Below are 17611 nucleotides of genomic sequence, written 5' to 3'. Positions count from 1 at the left end.
AACTACGGATCATTCGATAAATGGGCCCCCTATGATCCAATTAAGACGAGGGAAAAATGAAGGAAGCGTACATTCCATTTGATTTTTGGCAATGTTATTAAGGGAAACAAAAATCTTGCAGTTCATTCGATTACGTCGAATTCGGTTCGTCTTCTTTTCCGAGTCCTTTTTCCCTTTGTTGGCTCGATCACGCACAATCTCACGTTCTTTGCCGGTAAGTCCATCGGGAAATTTTCAAACAACATTTTCCGTCGCGTGAAGCCATGAAAGGAAATAGAATCCTCGCTCTGTGTCTGCGTTTTAATTAAAAGGAAACTTGCACAAAGTTCGATCGTTCTATATATTTATATACGTATTTTTCATTCTTTATCCTTATTCGAATTTCATTACTTCGATATATTCGAAGATTATATAGAATTGATTTTTCGTTTCATTTACGATTATTCGATTAAAGTTTTATTAATCAAATTTCCAATACTATGATTTATTCACGAATTATATCAAGCTTGATGCAGTTTCATTTCATATTTATTTCGAAGGAAGGATACCATATGTTTTCTCGCGTATTTATTAAAATAAAATACACTCTAGATAAAAAAATTTTTATTTTCGATCAATGCTGTTAATTTTTATATCAATAATAATTTAACCGCGGTATATATCGAATAACGTTGATAAAGTAACATTTTTAACATTTTCGTATTTTATTACGCATGATCACTTTATTAGATATTATTTGTAATTTCCAAGATTCAATCTCGTATTTAAATATTATTTAATTTAAAAAATACGAATTTCTTATCGAGTTTTAGTATCATTATCGTGCTGATCAATAACGTAAATTTCAACAAATGTTTTGAACGTTCTTTCAATTGTCGATACTTAACTACGACCGTAAAAAGCAATTATATCATAACGTGGATATAGCCAAGGGTGGAATAAATTTATGATGACCTTTACGAAACTCTGTTTCTCAGAATTCGTAAAATTTAAAGGCTTATTTCTTTAGCGAACCGTTGGAGAAAGCGAATTCTCCGGGAGAAATTGGCGAAATAGCAGGTAAAACGCTAACACCCTCTGTTCGACCTTACTTTGCACCCTCTTGCGCTCGGTTCGGCATTGTCAGTAATTCTCGGATATCGCTTTATCTGAAATTTAATCCGAGGTCAAATCCCCTTATTTACAAAGAAAACACGGGAAACGAGAAATTATTTTCATCCTCCGGGGATATCTGCAAAATTATTCGGAAAAGTTATTCGAATAAGAAGCATAACTAACGCATAACTAAAAAAACACGTGATGCAAAAATTGCATCGAGCATTGAATTACTCTAACATCCTATAGAATTTCTCTCTTCTCCGGAACGTGTTTGAACTCCATTCCCATTCCACGACCGTTCTTTTTTTTTCTTATATTTCGTTCTATTCCCATGCTCTTGCCCTTGACTTTCTCACCCTTACCGTCTTCGAATATCTCCTTATCCCGAGCTTAATTCGCGAAAGGAACGGTCGATGGAGGGCGTGTCTGGATGCTCGAGAAGAGCAATTACGAGGAGAGAAAAATTTCACGCTTACACAAGGGATGCTCCCTGTAATAATAACACGTTCCATGATTTTCTTCTTTTTTTTTTTTAAATCAAACTCGACAATTTCTAAACGGGACTTAACGAAATTTAAGATATTCTCGAGCTTTCTACTTCTATTTCTCGAACGTTAACCTTTTACGTATTCAATTTTCTTTTTTTTTTTCAACACGATCGCATTACGTTTTCTCTTTATTCGATGGCACAGCTTACACCCTCCTTCGCCGTTATAAGCTTCGAGTGATGCGTATTCCAGCTTATTCGCGACGCTTTAGCCAAGGACTATCTGTAATCAATATTTGCGTGTCGCTTTCACGTACAGTGCTAACTGCTATTGACCGAAATGCCACTTGGTCTTGAACGCCGCGCCGTTTCCTTCGATAATGACCCTATAAGGATTCCGAAAGGGATCCTCGATTCTATAGATTTACACTTAATTCCGATACGTTCCCCATTCTATCGAAACCCGTTTAGATAGTAACTGTACCGTGATACCGGATTTATGAACTTGCCACGCTCCTATTAAATTCAATAATGGCGCGAAGGGTGATGATTTACGAACGCTTCACCCGATCGAACAGCCTCGATCGAGACAATTTAACAGAACGGAAATTCTAATAGAGAGTGGAAAAGAAATTCGTTCCTTTTAAACTCGAATCTCGGCGAATAAATTTCGTACGTGAGATCATAAAGAATGTAACACGGGATTGCTAAAATATTTATTTTCTAGCGTAATTACGTATCGCGCTCCAACAACGTGTAATTTAATCGTTGAATCTATATTTATACGTCACAGCGGAAGTTTTACGAGCTTCTTGTTCGTTTCTTCTCTAAGCGGGAAAAATCGTAGCGAAAAGATGGTTGTTAACCGTGTACGAGTCCGGCGGATTCGAGTGATGCAGAAATTTGAAAAATGAATAAGAAAAGCGAAAGGAAGAAATGCAATCGTGACGCTTTCATCACCGCAGAAATGCAATGAAATTATTCGTGTCGCAGAGGCGAGCCGATTTTCATCCAGGTCAAAGATACTAATTTCACGTAACTCGTCTCGTAACTCGCTCCATCGACTCGTCGAGCAGAGTTTGTCTCCTTGCTTCTTGGTTTACCAAAGAAACCTCTCTTCGCGTAGCGTTACAACGTAACGGTGGAAATCCCCGGAGAACTTTCGACCTGGAAATTCAATTTCCATCGCGAGGTTCCCGGTAATGTCTCGCGACTTTCTCCTTTCTTTTTTTTTTCTCCCTCCCTTTATTTCTTCTTGCCGCCTATTCGCTCTCCCCTCGTCTCTCCTTTCTTCACCGATCCTGTCTCGCTCACGTGGAGAGACGTGGAATGCCTAGACAGACAATTTTTGCATCTTTTTTTCTTTCGCGTATCAAGAATGAAAAAGGGTCGTGGGGGAAAAAGGGAGGAGGACGTATTCGAGGATGTAAGGGGAGGGGCGGAGTAGAAAATGTGCATACGTGGGCGATAAGAGGAATGACAAAACGAAGAGACGGTATCCGCGGTTTCATACGGGTTGTTTGAAAAATTCAGAAACATTGCCTCTTATGGATTTTATTTTACGATTCCGTTCCTAGGTAACGGAAAACGAGAAATCGATTTCTCGCGTAACTTTATGGTAGGTGTAATACAAACTGGATGATAGTAAGCGTTGCCACCGACAGCTGTCAGACGTATAAAATGCCTTCGACTGTTGCATTCGATACATCACGTATATAAGTTTTAAAGTCACGACCGTTCTCCTTGGTATATATGTGTATATATAAAATATATACCATACCATATACACACACGTGTGCTCTTCTCGTAGCTCGTTTCTCGTAATATATCGATCGCCTCTTTTCACTTCTATTATCCGGATTACACGATAATATTTGAACACGCGTATCCAGATATTAATATCTTAAGTTAGATTGACCGGAAAGGTAGGTCGTATCTCACAGAGGGGAAGGAATGCACCTGTTACACCGTCGAATGGATATCGTCCACCCGTGGATATGCATATGCATATGTCCGCACTCATAAACGATTTCTCGTCGCGCGTTTCATTTCTCGAGAAGAGAATCGAGGAATTTTTTTTCGTAAATAATTTTCAACAATATTCGAAAATAAGAATAATTTCGACGGTTCGATCGAGGGAAAGGTTGCGGCAGGATCGGTTTATCCGCCCCGACAATATTGAGGTTTGTACCGTCCACGGTTCAAGGGTGATGGTTAAAGGCTGATGTTCTGTCGCTATCCTAGTATCTCGGCGAGACTAACTGGCAGAAAGGGTCCGGGCACGTCAATGCGATGCGGTGTCGTCGTGGGTGTGCGTACCATCTTTAGCAGAGAAGACCAGCTATAGAGGGATAACACCACTTTATGTCGTTGGGAGGTCGTAAAGATACCGGCAGACATGCTTTCGCCGTTTTCTCCCTCTTTCTTTCTCGCCCGAGAACGCTAACGCCCGGAATCCATCCGTTCGTACACGCGCACAAAATCAGACGCAACGAAATTGCCTGCACCCCATCGACCTGTCCGTTTTCGCGCGTAGAAGGAAGATCGATCGATTCGTTCATTAGCCAAGCGATAAATAAGAGGAGGGACGAAGCGAAAGGTCGTGTATCAAGTTTCGCATGGAACGAAATCTAGCGTCTCGAAATCGAATTTAAAAGTAAGCCATCGTGATCGATTAAAGTTATTTAGGGATAATCGCGAAGCTGTTGAATTCGCTTTTTTTTTTTGCGCGCGCGGCACGCTATTTTTCTCGCTCTCCACTCGTCTTTCTTCTCCCGTTATCCGAAAGCCGATGGTGGACGATGCCGCTCTTTATCAGGCAGGAAATAGCAGAGAGTCGCGCATTGTGACCGGTCGAGATTAAAAGGTATTGTTCCCGCGCTTGCTCCAAATCGAATGATGGTCGAAAGGAAGGGCGAGAGAAATAGAAAGTTTGTTACCGGGCCAACTTCTGTTCACCACGCCAACTATCGTATATTACACGTATATAGGCGGGCTTTGCTAATCTCTTTGGTAATAGAACTTTTCCTCTTATATGAACGAGCCGCTACTTCTCTGTTAGTGGCCCTCTCGCCGATGATAGGATTTTATCGATGTTTGAACAGTTATCCGTTTCATCTCTCGTTATTGTTCCAACGATTCATTTTATTTTTGCCCCACCACCACGCTCGGCCGAGTGATCGATACTTTGCCAACTGATAACATTTAACCGAACAGACTTTCCTGGTTATTACGAGTTTCATCCCGGTCGCCGTGTAAACTGTGCAAAACGAGTAAAAACGATCCGCTTTCTATTGAAAGCTATTTTCGTTGTAAAAACGAGAAGAGCCGAGGATCCCGCGCGTGCACACCGTTTTCGTAATGGCATCCCCACGGACGGGGTTGCGCATTTTTCAACGTTACAGGCGGAGAGAGAGAAGTTATGTGAAAAAAAAAGAGAGTAAAAAAAAAAAAAAGGAGAAAAAAAAGAACGAAGAGCGAAAGAGCAATTTGCGAGGGATCGTCCATGATGCGGATACCGGTGTCGCTAATTCATGGATTGACAAGAATAGAAATGACTTATTCCGTATAATCTGCCAGGGATCCCTACGCTCTCCGCCAAAGTTTCGCCGGTTAAATGAACCCTTAAATCACTCGGACACGATTTATTATCGTTATTACGCGTCGTCGCGAAGTGGGAGGCTGCCAGAAGCGGAGAAACGAACAAAAATCGAAAAACAGACGGACACTGGGAAAAGCGGGGGAAGGGAGGGATGGCGTTAGTGTTTACCGGCCGTTCCCGCGGGAATCAACCGTTGGTAGCAGTGAATGGCACTATTTACTTCACCCCGTTCACCCCGGTTCGCAGCGGCAATGTTTCAAACTCCTTTTTTTTTTTTTTTTTTCTTCCACCTCTCTCCTCTACTTCGCTGCCCGCTCTCCACGTTTCATACGTTCTTGTTTCACCGGCGTGACGCAATCTCGAAAAAAATTCTCGTTATAAATCGTGTTGCAGAGGGTATTTGAAATGAAATTTTCCGTCACGCCACGATTTGCGATTTTACGAATCGCCGATAGCAGTGTATTACGGGTGAGAGCTTTTTCATGATCTTCGATGAGCGAGATAAATTCTATACTTTTATAATTCCGAAAATTTGGTAATAATCTCCAGGTGATTAATAATCTCTCTGTTACATCTGAAATCACAGTTTTTTTTTTCCCGGATAAAGTGTCCAATTTTCGAGCTATATGATTCCCCGATATTTTCTATAGTCGTTATTCCCGCGTGTGTGGGTGTTTGTGTGTGGATAGGCGCTGACGTGGATTATAGGAAATCAGTGTACGTAATCGAACGAATGGCGGAACGAAAGGGATAAAGAAAGACGAAGAAAGAGGCGAAGCTTGGTGGAAAGAAAGAGAAGGATGATTCTAGCAGGAATACTGAAAGAGAGGAATCCTTTCCAGGGCGATGCCTAGCTCCTAATTGCATGCCAGAGAGTGACTGCATCTCTTCCTCCTTCTCCCTACTATTCTCACCGTCTCTATTGCGCTCTCGTTCTTCCTCTCTCGCACGGTGAGTATTTGCAAGCTCCAACCCACTCCCTCCCCCTCAGTACGCCACTCCGGAAACGTGGCATAAGAAACGTTATTGCGCCACTCCGTGAAATTTCCTGCTACGACCCTGTCGCTATCCCTCTTTCTCCATTCCTCGTTCCTTTACCCTCGGCGACGTGCATTCGGAAAAGGCGGCGAGCAAGTATATTACGTTCTGGGTTGACGTTCTTCCGGTATCCTTTCAACCGGGACGCTAATATCGTCGAACAAGAGTAAAGAAGGAAAGAAAGAAAGAAATACACGGAGGAGAAGAAGAACAAAAGTATCCGAGAGGGATCGTTTTTTTTTTTTTTTTTTAAATTTACCTTTTATACCGTTTGTTGAAAATATTAATCGAAGCTTCGTTTCTTTCTTCTTTTATCCTCCAATTAGAATATACTTTTCGTCGATAATTGGTTATAAAAATCGATTAAAAAAAAGGGAAGAAAAGAATGAAAGTGAGAAGAATCGAGTTAGTCGAGAAGAGGATTTAGACGACAATGGTGGCAAGTATTGAATGTCTATTGAACGGGGTTTGATTTATTGCCGTAGCTCCAGTCAAAAACAATCGAATTCGTCGGGTATTCCGCTAGTAATATTCCATTTAAGAGGATTAGTTCGCTCCGTAATTTTCAATTTACTGCATCGCTGTTATCGCTGTCCGTTTTAATTAAATCAAATCCAACTTCCGCCTCGCCTCTTCCATTCCGAGTTGTCGCCCGTTTCTGCGATGATGTTCAACCATCAGTTTTTACAAAATTTTACCCTCGCGTTCTCGTCGCTCGACGAATAAACTTCGTATCGTATCGTATCAATTCTTACACGTTTCTTCTTACACGCCCAAAATCCCCTACCATATTTCCACGCCTATCAAAGAATGGCGGCTCTTGACGTAGCCGAGGGATACTGCTGTACCTGTTGATCCCTTCAGCTGGCCTCCTCGATCCATTCCTTCCATGGAAGGGAGTAAATAACCGGTGGGGTGGAATTATGCTATCCTCCTCGAAAACCAATAAAATAAATCATGCCGCGCGAGGACACGCGCGTTACGACTCCGTGTCTCTCACCTTACCATTTCTCCATCTCCTTCTCCCTTCGATTCTACCTTCGATACGTGGAAGAAGAAAGGTGGCGAGCCGACTTCTCCCACGGGAAATCAGAGAAAGATGCACTACTACGACGCGAACAACTCTTTTCCCTCGAACCGAACTCCTTCTTCTTTATCGTCACCTCCCTCTCTATCTCGCTCTTCCTTCTTCTTTCTTTTCTGCACGCGTGTTCGCACAACGATCGCACAACACCATTTTCGTGTTTCCTCTTTTCGCTTTCTCTTGACAGTAGTAGAACCAATCGGTCTCGAACGGAGATAAGAAGCTGGCGGAGAGGATAAGGGAACGCGAATGCTATGGGAGAGTATGAAGAAACGATTATGTTCGGAGATATATAATCAAGTATACTTATATTAGGGGGAGATTACACGGATGAAACAATTGGAAAATTGATTGTTATCTAATTGCCTCGATTAAACCGATAAACACCGAGTTTATATAACCGGGTTTAATAGTTAAAAGAACGTAATATCTGATATCGAGATACCAGGAATTAATTATGATTATTTACATAGCGAAGGTAATTTCGAAATTCAGAGCCAGCTCCATTATTGAAACTCGCAACTAATTAATTTCCCCCTCAACCTATCCAAATCGTTGTGAATAAATTTATATAATTTTTGTAAATATTTTATAATGTGTATATCATCGTGCCTTCTCTTTGTAACTGCATCACGAACCATGGACTCTGCTCTTTATCGTGTAACGAATTATATATTTCTTTATTTATCGAAAACGCACGAGCATTGCACCAGTTTATCGTTTCTTTCCACATACGTTATAAACGATACGATATACGTATAAAATATAAAACATGTACACACACACACACACACACACACACATACATGAGTATTTGACGCAGTTATGTGTACATAGCAATAGTGAACACGGGAAACCACTCAGGAAACTCGTTCGAGTCCCTACATTCTGAGACACGTGAGATAGACCTGCACTCGGCACACATCCATAAACGCTATTCGTCTCCTACGTTTCTTTTCATTTATTTATTTGCTTTTTATTTTTACGTAACGGAGGCGATCAATTGAAATCGAAGAATCATATATACACACATACATACATATATATATATATATATGTATGTACTTCATAACGAGATACGCTTCGATTGAAACGAAATAAAAAGTAACAGCAAAATTTTATTATCTCTCGAAGATAATGTATCGATAAGAATATCCACGTACGCAAATACATTGTATCGAATTTGTCTTAAACATAATTAATAAACATCGCAATAATAATCAATGAATTTTGATCGCACGTATAATTTTTCGATAAGTTCAGGCTTTCGAAATGAGTACCCAACCACCACCAATTGGCATCGAGAGGAAAAAAGACGGCGACAATCTCAACGGTAGTTGCATCTTCGGCGAAACTTCGAGTTTGTAGTCTTTTATCAATGTGGCCAAACAACTCTTCATCTGCAGCATAGCCATCCTCATTCCTACGCAAATTCTTGGACCTTCGCCGAAAGGAAGGAACGCCATCTTTTCTATACTTTGCTTATTCTCGTCGTTAAATCGCTCCGGATCGAATATCTCTGGATTGTCCCAGTATTTCGGGTCTTTGTGCAGGCCAAAGATCGGTATCGCTATTTCGGTGCCGGGTTTTGCGCGATAATTCAACCCGTCCGAGCCTTGCAACTCGAACTCGGTCGTGCACACTTTACCCAGAAAACCCAGAGCCGAGAAACATCTTTGGGATTCGCTGATCACTTGATTCATGTACGTCATGTCTTTCAACGCGTCGAACGTTAACTCGCCCCCGTGTTTCTCGATCATCGATCTCACCTCCTTTCTTAACTTTTCTTGCACGTCTTGATGAATGGCCAATTGGCATCCGACAAAATTAAGCGTGACACTGGACGTTTCGACTCCATCGATGTAGAAGGAAACCGCATGAGCCGCCACGCTCTCTTCGTCGATCTTCTCCCCCGTCTGCTCCATGTCGATCATTAATTGGATGAAATCGTTTCTGGGTATCGGATCGCTCCTCCTTAGCTCTAAATTTTTCCTCACCACTGTCCTGAAGAATCTGTCTATCTTGTCAGATAGGAATTTTATCCTCAACATTTTGCTAAGAAAGGGGAAATGTACGACGATCCCAATTAGAAACGTATTCAAGAATTCGTTATTGTTCAATTCGTTAAACATGGATTGTACTCCATCCTCGAAACAGTAAGCTTCGATTCCTAAGCCGGCGTTCGCCACAACCTCGCTCGTAAATTTTAAGAACAACGATTTCAACTCGACTTCGTATTTCTTGCTCGATTCTAGCCGCCTGTTCAAGAAGTTTTGAAATTTTTTACACACTTCGTTCACAGCTGCAAAAAGGATTTTTAATCTCATGTTGCTAAACGCATAAGTCAAACGTTTCCGTCCGATCTGCCATAATTCTCCGTAACAGAAAAATGGATTTTTCGATAGCAAAGGGTCCAATTTCGAATCGATTTTAAACGCATTTTCATGGAACTTCGAGAAATTACTTTGCAACACGGTTTTAATCAAATCGATATCGCGAAGAACCAACACCGGATTCGTTCCTTTGTACATTCCAACCATACTGTGATTCGAATCGCGATATATCTGATCGATCATTTCACTGTAACTTTTTTTCTTGATCATCACGGGTAGAAGATGACCGATTATCGGCAACCATCCTTTGCCGCATGGGATTCCGTTTCTCTTCCAATACGTGTGTTTTAAATAGAGGTAGAAGCACAATAATAATAACGCGCCCGTAACGAGCGTCAAAAACGCAGAAACCATTTTCTTTTTCCGAGAGAGAGAGAGAAAAAAAAAGAAACTGAACTTGTTAGGGAAAATAGAAAAAAAGAAAAAAATTCACGACTATCCTAATAGTTTCGAACACGCGACACGGAATGGTGACAGTATAGAAGAACTGTCCAATTTAAACTCTGGTATCGTCCCACTCCTACGTGTTATCATACGCATTGCACGCAGTTACACTCAGTCGTGAGTCGTAGTTATGTAAAAATACGAAACGGAGGTCGTATCGAGATGGATCGCGTTCATCTCTTTCTACTCCTCTCTTTTCCGCCTTTTATACCGATAATAGATATATAAAGAAGACAAATAATCCATACAAATAACAGCTAATATATCGCGTCAACATGACTTAACACCAGCACAAAAGACGCAATATGTTATATTAATATATAATTAAATGTTGTTTACGAGACTGGAAAGATAATATTTCTCAAGTGTACCATCTTCTCTTTAGATAATTTATACGTATAAATTTTTTTACGAAGTATAAAGTATTAAAAAAATATTCACTCGAATATAATCTTGTATAAACATATACCAGATAAAACGACTTGACCTTGAAAAAAAAACGACCCGAGCTTTGAAATGATATATCGCAATGAATAGCGATTATTTAATCATTGCTCTCCCTCGTTCACGTCCCATTTAAATTGTATATCGAGTATTTCCTGTTACAGCTACATTCCGTGTTAATGCAGCGGCCTTCTCGAAGCGGTAAACTTTATGAAAACTTCGGTAAGTACTGTAGAGATTCGTAATTTATCCTCCTTTCGCAATGATACGCCCAGAGAGAAAGGGGAGAGAGAGAGAGAGAGAGAGCGTATCTTTAGACTAATGGCTAGGCTCTACGAACTCTGTTCGTTTTCACACTAGCCAAACTATCGGAAAACTGTTTTGTTTTCCGGCAAACTCTTAGCCTGTTCCGTTTCGTGATGCAGCACGCGCGTTATGCGAGAGATAAGTAACAAAAGTACGACTCGACGAGGATGCTCGAACTTTGCGAACAATTTACCAACGTTTTCTACTTTATCGCGGATCGATATACGATACGTAAAAAAGAAAAAAAACTCGTTCGTTTCGACGAAATTCTCATTAAAACTCGTGATTATCCAAAATGACTTTAACCACGTTTCTCGTTGGTGAAAAATCGAAATATCGCGATGGATGAATTAATGGAACGATTAAAAGCCGCGAACGATTTCTCGACGAATTTCGCGCTTCCGTGGAAGCCTGGTAAACGGAGCTTAGATGTAGACCGCTTCCGATAAGGTGTCCTCTTGCCTCTCTTTACCTCTCCGCTCTCTGCCAAAGGCAGCCTCTGGTAATTAAGTCGAGCCCACAGCAACGTCGCTTCCATTGTGCGAGGCAAATGGGCTGTTTAGCCCGGATAGGTACATGACTCCATCCCCCTGTTATTGTGCATGTACCGACGCAATCGATCACCATCTCTGCTTTATTCTTGTACCTCCTCCTACCCCTCCACCCACCTTCCCGTCTTTCTTTCGACTTTTCACCGATTTTCTTCCATTCCCTCTCGCCCTAATTCTCCACCCCCTTCTCCTTCCTTTTCCTTTCCGCGTTCTTTACATCCTCCGCGGTCTTCGAATCGCAAATCGCGTCGCATTAGATCCGAAAAATGTTTCGACGAAAAATTTGTTCGCGCGAACGTGATATCGCGATACGAAAGAGAGAGAGAGAGAGAGAGAGAGAGAGAGAGAGAGAGAGAGAGAGAAAGAGAGAGATACTCGTTTCATGGCGAATGACAAAAACTGCCGTGTCGGTCTTTCGTTCCGAAACCTTAGAAACATCCGGGAGGAGGATTTGCAAGAGAACGAGTTTCGAGTTCGAAGCGAATCTGGCCAAATGAAACCCGATTCCGCCTGTAATGCGTGTGTCCGCGTGTGCGTGTGTGTATGTTTTCTCTTCTGGAGCGTGGTATATTCGGGCAAACAAGAGCGCGGGCATCGGATCAGGCGAGAGAGGAACGAAAATATTGTTCCACGAAGTTACATTTCGTTTGTGCCGTGAATGCGTGACGCTCTTTTCATCTCTTTATGTATACATACATACATACACGATCGTGTCGAAGCGCAGGTGACTCGAGGATAGGAAATCCAGTTGAAACGAATTCAGGAAAATCCTCTCCGGGGAGTGGACGACTCGTGCTGCTTCCCCGGAACAGTTTCTGCGAACTCTTTGACACCGGGACACTTTAAAAACGTGCGAGGAATATCCGAAGCACGCCACTTTAGCGGTAACTACTTGCACGCCAGGATAGAAGGAGAACATTTTTACCATCCCTATCGAGACGGGATTACCACCCCTCGTTCAAGATCATCCCTTCTTCTCTCACTTCGAATCTCTCGTGCATATTTATCCTTTTTTACCAATTTTAAATGTGAGAATTTTAAATGTTCCATCCACGCTCCGTTCCATTCCACGAATTTTTAATCGCCTCGAAACTTCGAAAACTTATTCAAATTTCTTCGCAATTACATTGTGCAATTTTTTGTTTCGCCTTGACTTTATATATATATATATATACATATATGGGGGAAGAAATATAAGAAAGCAGTCAGCTCGTAACTTTCGTACCGTCGAATTTAGTTTCACGGAAAACTTGGGCGACATTTGGGTGAACTTTTCGCCGACACGTTGCGAATATTTCACATACGTGAAAAGAATGGAGAGACGCGGCTGATTCGGCTTGTACGCCCCCCTCCCCCTCCCTCGGTCGACAAGGGTTGAATCGGGTGATTCGACGACTTGATGACAAACGATTATCAATTACCATCGACCACGTTCGATTGTGTTCGTGTAAGACGGATATTGGGCGGCTCCCCGCCCCCGTCGATGGTGCCCTTTGTCATTAAACCGCGTTTCTATCGATCAGGCGTGGTTTGGGAACCACCTGACGCTTCGAGGATCTGCCTCGTTCCTGAGGAATTACACCATGTTCACCGCAGATGCACCGATCCCTCGGTGAGTAATGGCTTCCCGAACTGGGGAAACCTTGTCACTGATTCTTAAGGCGATAAATCAACCGAGGCGGAATGCAATTGTTTCGACAACGCGAATTCGTCGAAAGGGAATGTGGGGGAAGGGGAAATATTAATTGGAAAAGGAAACAAAAAAAATCTTGTTTTTCTATAAAATGAAGTATAGTTTGACGTTGTTCGAAAATTGTTTCGGTCGCAATTATGCGATTTTAAGATTAATAATGGAATTATTCACGGCCGACGATTTGTGACACACGCTCTCCGCGAAATGTAATAGAACAGACAGATGGTTTTCAATGAGCGGCGGTGGTTGAAACGGTGGTTCGTGATGGAAAATAAAGGCTAGATACGCTTGTATTTAATTTAACATCGTTTATAACGGAACGTTTGTGTACGTGGAATAACATTACGAGCGAAATATCAGGAGATAATAAAAATTGTATTTTTTTAATAAAATAAATAAGATAATCGTATTTCTTGGTAATCGATCGATAGGATTTCTTCACTTTGCATGTTTTTTTTTTTTATGCTATGGGGATAACATCGTATAACCAATCGATTTCTTTGCCATGTTTAAGAAATGTCAGCGAATCTTGTTGCGTAGAAAATGAATCGTTACTTTTACCATCTGTGTATAAACGTATGTATTTATCTTATTTTTATATTCTCAAAAAAAATTTGTTTTAATATCATTACATTCGCAGAAGATTATTGATAGATAGAGAGATATTCGTTAGAAGAGCTATTGAAACATTTACATTGAAACATCTACATGAAAAACGAAATTAGCTCGAATAGAATTTTCTACCAAATGAAGATTATTAATCCACGTTATTCGCGTCGAATACATTTGCATTCCTCGGGCAAATGTTTGCACTCAGTATCTTCCATCTAAAATTTCGAAGAGAACGATTTGATAAATTTCATATCTATCCCTCCCTGCAGATCGTTCCTAACTAAAATCGATCGATTCGTTTGCTAGAATCAATAATCGTGGGAAAGACGGGCATCCTCCATTCTCCTCCATCTTGCCGAGCTTGACACGCGAGCTTCAATTTTCCCAGTTCAACGGCTATTATTATCGTAAATAAAAAGGCACGGTTTGACGAGGAATTCGACGTTTGGAATTTATTTCGACAATTGTGTGACAATTTCGGGGTTGGCCTCTTGGCCACGGTGAGACTCACCGTTGCCGAGTTTTCCCTCTACGTACGTTCCGAGAACCGTAAACTAGAACAAGCTGCCGTGCCCTCTCTGTCTTCTCTCGAGTGTGACGAAGTGGTCTAGAGTTCACTCTCCTCTCTTCGCATTCACGAGTCTCTCCTCCATCCGTCCATCCTCCCTCCCCTCTTCTTCCACGGCCCCCCTTCTCCCTCAAACGGTCCACGATTTTTAAAATTACACCGAGGTCATCTCTGGAGTGGCTCGCGCTCGCAACAAGTTCCCCGCTACTCGAAAATCGATCGGTTAATTCCAGAGGTGCTCAAGTATTTCTTCCGCCCACCCCAACGAAGCTGAGAATCGATAACGAACGAAGAAGAGGGAGGAAGAGTGAAAAAAATGAAATGAAGGGAGGAAAAAACGGAAGCTCGTGCGTGTATATATATATATATACATATATAGGAGCGGAACGATTTTCGAAAAGTTGCATCGCACGGAAGCAAGGGGAGGCTAAGTTTGGAAATATTATCGTTGGCAGGCGCGACGTCCTATCGCGCACAAAAGGGGTGGACGAGGGGTGGAAGGGTGGAGGGTCAGTGCATTTTATCGGGCGGTATTTTCACGGAGTGGGAACACGAGCTCGCGGCCAACGGCATGAATGTTTGATGGAGCGAGTCGGATCGGTCGGAAGTAGCGGCGTCGCCTCTCTTTCCGATATTAGCCGTGATAACGTCGCTCGTCGATCAAATAAAAGGTTCGCCCCGATGGAAGCTCCGGTGGAAAGGGAAAAAGATGGAGTGATTGACGGGGAAAAGGTGGATCAGGAACGAATGGGTGATCGAGCCCGTGATTCACACCGGTGCCGCTGTTTTCAACCGTTGAAAATTCCATTGTTTCCATATTGTTTCTTCTTTTTTTTTTTTCTTTTTCTTTCTCTTGCTCGCCGCGTTCGAATCGAACAAAGGGGAGAAAAGAAAAGAAAAGAGAGAGAGGGGAAAAAACGACCGCTGTTCCCTTAATGCGAACATTTCGTTTCGACGCATAATTGGTCCTGGATGTGTTCGTGTACCGTTCGGAGAAATTACGAAGAACCGTAATTTTTACGGCCGCGTGTAAGATAAGAGGCGCGTATTACCTTGGTGGCGCCAGGTTGAGAGACTCTGTGCTGGCGCCAGGTTGGCTGGAACCTGACACGCGATCAATCAACCCGCTGCCCTGTCCACTAGCCGGGTTTACCTGCTGGTTTACCTCATCACTTTAGTTTGAATTCGCGCTCTAAATGCGCTGCATAATTTCTGCCTGCGGAACGGAACTAAACAGAAACTTTTAATTAAAATAGCGAGCAGTTTGTTCGTCCAGAAGGCACGGCGAATTTAACGAACGTAATTGTGTACGAACAGCCCCCTCGATTAAAAACCTCTTCCAACGATTGTTCGAACGAACGAAACCGTTTACGCGATGCGTTTATCGCGAACGGGGATCAACGATCGTTATCGTTTTTACCTTCCATATCGAATCTTATCGCAACAGAGGCCGGTGAAAAAAATTTCCATCCGACGCGACGATGTACAAGAGCGTATATAGAGCTCGTCTCTATGAAAACTACGTAAATATTTATCCTCGCGTAAATATTCTCCTTCCGTGAGAATAGCCTCGACTCACCGGTAAATCCTGTTGTCGAGGTATCGCGCAGGTCATCAAAACCCACTTCCGTGTAATGGGCCGTTGTTGTTAGTCGTCGATCGAAATGCGACACACGCGTTCGTCCCTCTATCGTATTCCTATTAATTGCTCGGATATTGTTTTCGTCGTCGTGCCTCGAAGCAAAATGGGAAAGTCGTTCGTCGTACGAGGTAACGTATTCTCGATTATTTCTGATAAATAATTCTATTTATTCCACTCTTTCTCGTTCTTACATTCTCGTTAATTTCCTTTCCTTTGTCGAGAATCCCCCCTCCCTCGTTTCACGTTTCATCGGTAACGTAAGATCGGTAGACAAAGGTAAGTAACTTTTCCGTAAAGAAAGTAAAAGAAAGTAAAGGAAGGGGGAGGAGTGGGAGATATGGGCGCGAGTTGGATAAACCGTTTTATTTTCATCGGCGGCGTAGTTAACGCGTGTCGCGAGGCGAAGTGTACGCGTGTAACATACCTGTCACGAGGGAAAAATCTCATTTGGAACGAAAGGCGCGTTAGTGTATATACATTGTACACATATATATATAGGCGCGACCAGACGGGATAAAATTACGTCGAGTTTGTCGTCTTTACGAGCTACGGCACGGCGACAGGACGTCGTACGAGCGGTGTAACAAGCAGAATCCGGTAAATTACGTCTCGCCTTACCTGGTTGCGTTGCACATGGGCGAAATCCATTTCGGCTCGGTGTGTCCCTTGACCCGAAACCTTCTCCCGAACCTGAAATCTTAATTCGAGTGGAAAGCTTCTCGCGATGGGATTGAAGGTGGGGTGAAGACGCCTCTACGTTCGTCGTCCTACCCTCCACGAGGATTGGGGAAACGGGAAAAAATTGGAGGACAAAGGAAGGAGGGAGGGGAAGGTGAGGTGTTATTATCGTTTTACGCTGAAACTGATTACAAAAGTTGGAAGAGGAAGAATTTCGCGTCGCGTTCTCAAGTTTTTCTTCATCCTCCTGTTTGCAGGGAGATAAAGTCGATTTACATTTACGCGAAATATCCCGAAGGGATGAAAGCATCGCGGGGGAAACTAGCAGCCTATTTGCATCCAAATCAAAAATCTTAATGACGAGATTCTTCTATCGGAGAGGAGGAGTTCGTCTTCGATTTAAAAGATTTCGTTTCTTCTTCGAATTCTGGGGGAGGGATGAGGGGAGGAAGCAAATGACGTTCGTCTCTCGACGAGCTACTACTACTACCTACTTCTCTTAAACTCGGTGTGCAGCGAGATAAAAAATTCGTTCAACTTTCTCATCGCTGCAATTTCTATATCTCTTCTTTTCTTTCCTCCCCTCCCCATTTCTATTCCAACGAAACGCATTCGAAAACGAAACGCGTCGCTTTTTTTACAACCACGTGCGCGTATTACCCGTGTAAATATTTTATCATCGCGTACGTTTGATATTCCCGGTTCCGCTCTGATTGATATTTCCATAGATGTATACGTACACACGTGTGCGGGCATAGATCGAGTAAGCCACGTTATAAAACGTGGTAGGGAGGCCCTATCCTAGAGCCTCGGGGGTAGAGCGTCATCGCGATATCGAGGCCGAGTATTGCATAAGCTCGACGCAGGTTCGACGACGTCACGATTTTCCGCCAGGTGATATCCCGCCGGATTTTCGCGGGCAGGAGGCGAGATTGGAAGCCGGTAACGACGCGTCGACGATGTTTACCCAGA

At 42.5% G+C, this 17611-nt stretch overlaps 2 protein-coding genes across 2 annotated transcripts in view; one reads left to right on the top strand and one right to left on the bottom strand.

Annotated features, from left to right (window-relative positions):
- The window catches only part of LOC100872195 (protein Fe65 homolog), a 112183-nt gene that overhangs the window by 2703 nt on the left and 91869 nt on the right, over positions 1–17611 (top strand). The window contains exon 2 of the mRNA XM_086906487.1: positions 10754–10811. The gene's annotated coding sequence lies outside the window, so the exon portion shown is untranslated. The remainder of the gene's footprint in view (positions 1–10753; positions 10812–17611) is intronic.
- LOC100863119 (cytochrome P450 9e2) lies at positions 6676–10185 on the bottom strand. Its single transcript, XM_003696983.4, has 2 exons — positions 6980–10185; positions 6676–6882 (listed from the first exon to the last, which is right to left on the bottom strand). The coding sequence occupies exon 1, from the start codon at positions 10053–10055 to the stop codon at positions 8568–8570; it is 1488 nt and encodes a 495-aa protein (XP_003697031.2). The 5' UTR covers positions 10056–10185; the 3' UTR covers positions 6676–6882; positions 6980–8567.

This window comes from Apis florea, unplaced genomic scaffold (genome assembly GCF_048593485.1).
Source record: "Apis florea isolate Af1SG1 unplaced genomic scaffold, ASM4859348v1 contig_2495_pilon, whole genome shotgun sequence".
Taxonomy (NCBI): domain Eukaryota; kingdom Metazoa; phylum Arthropoda; class Insecta; order Hymenoptera; family Apidae; genus Apis; species Apis florea.
The sequence above is the reverse complement of the archived record's forward strand: the minus strand, read 5'-3'. Positions and strand labels throughout refer to the sequence as shown.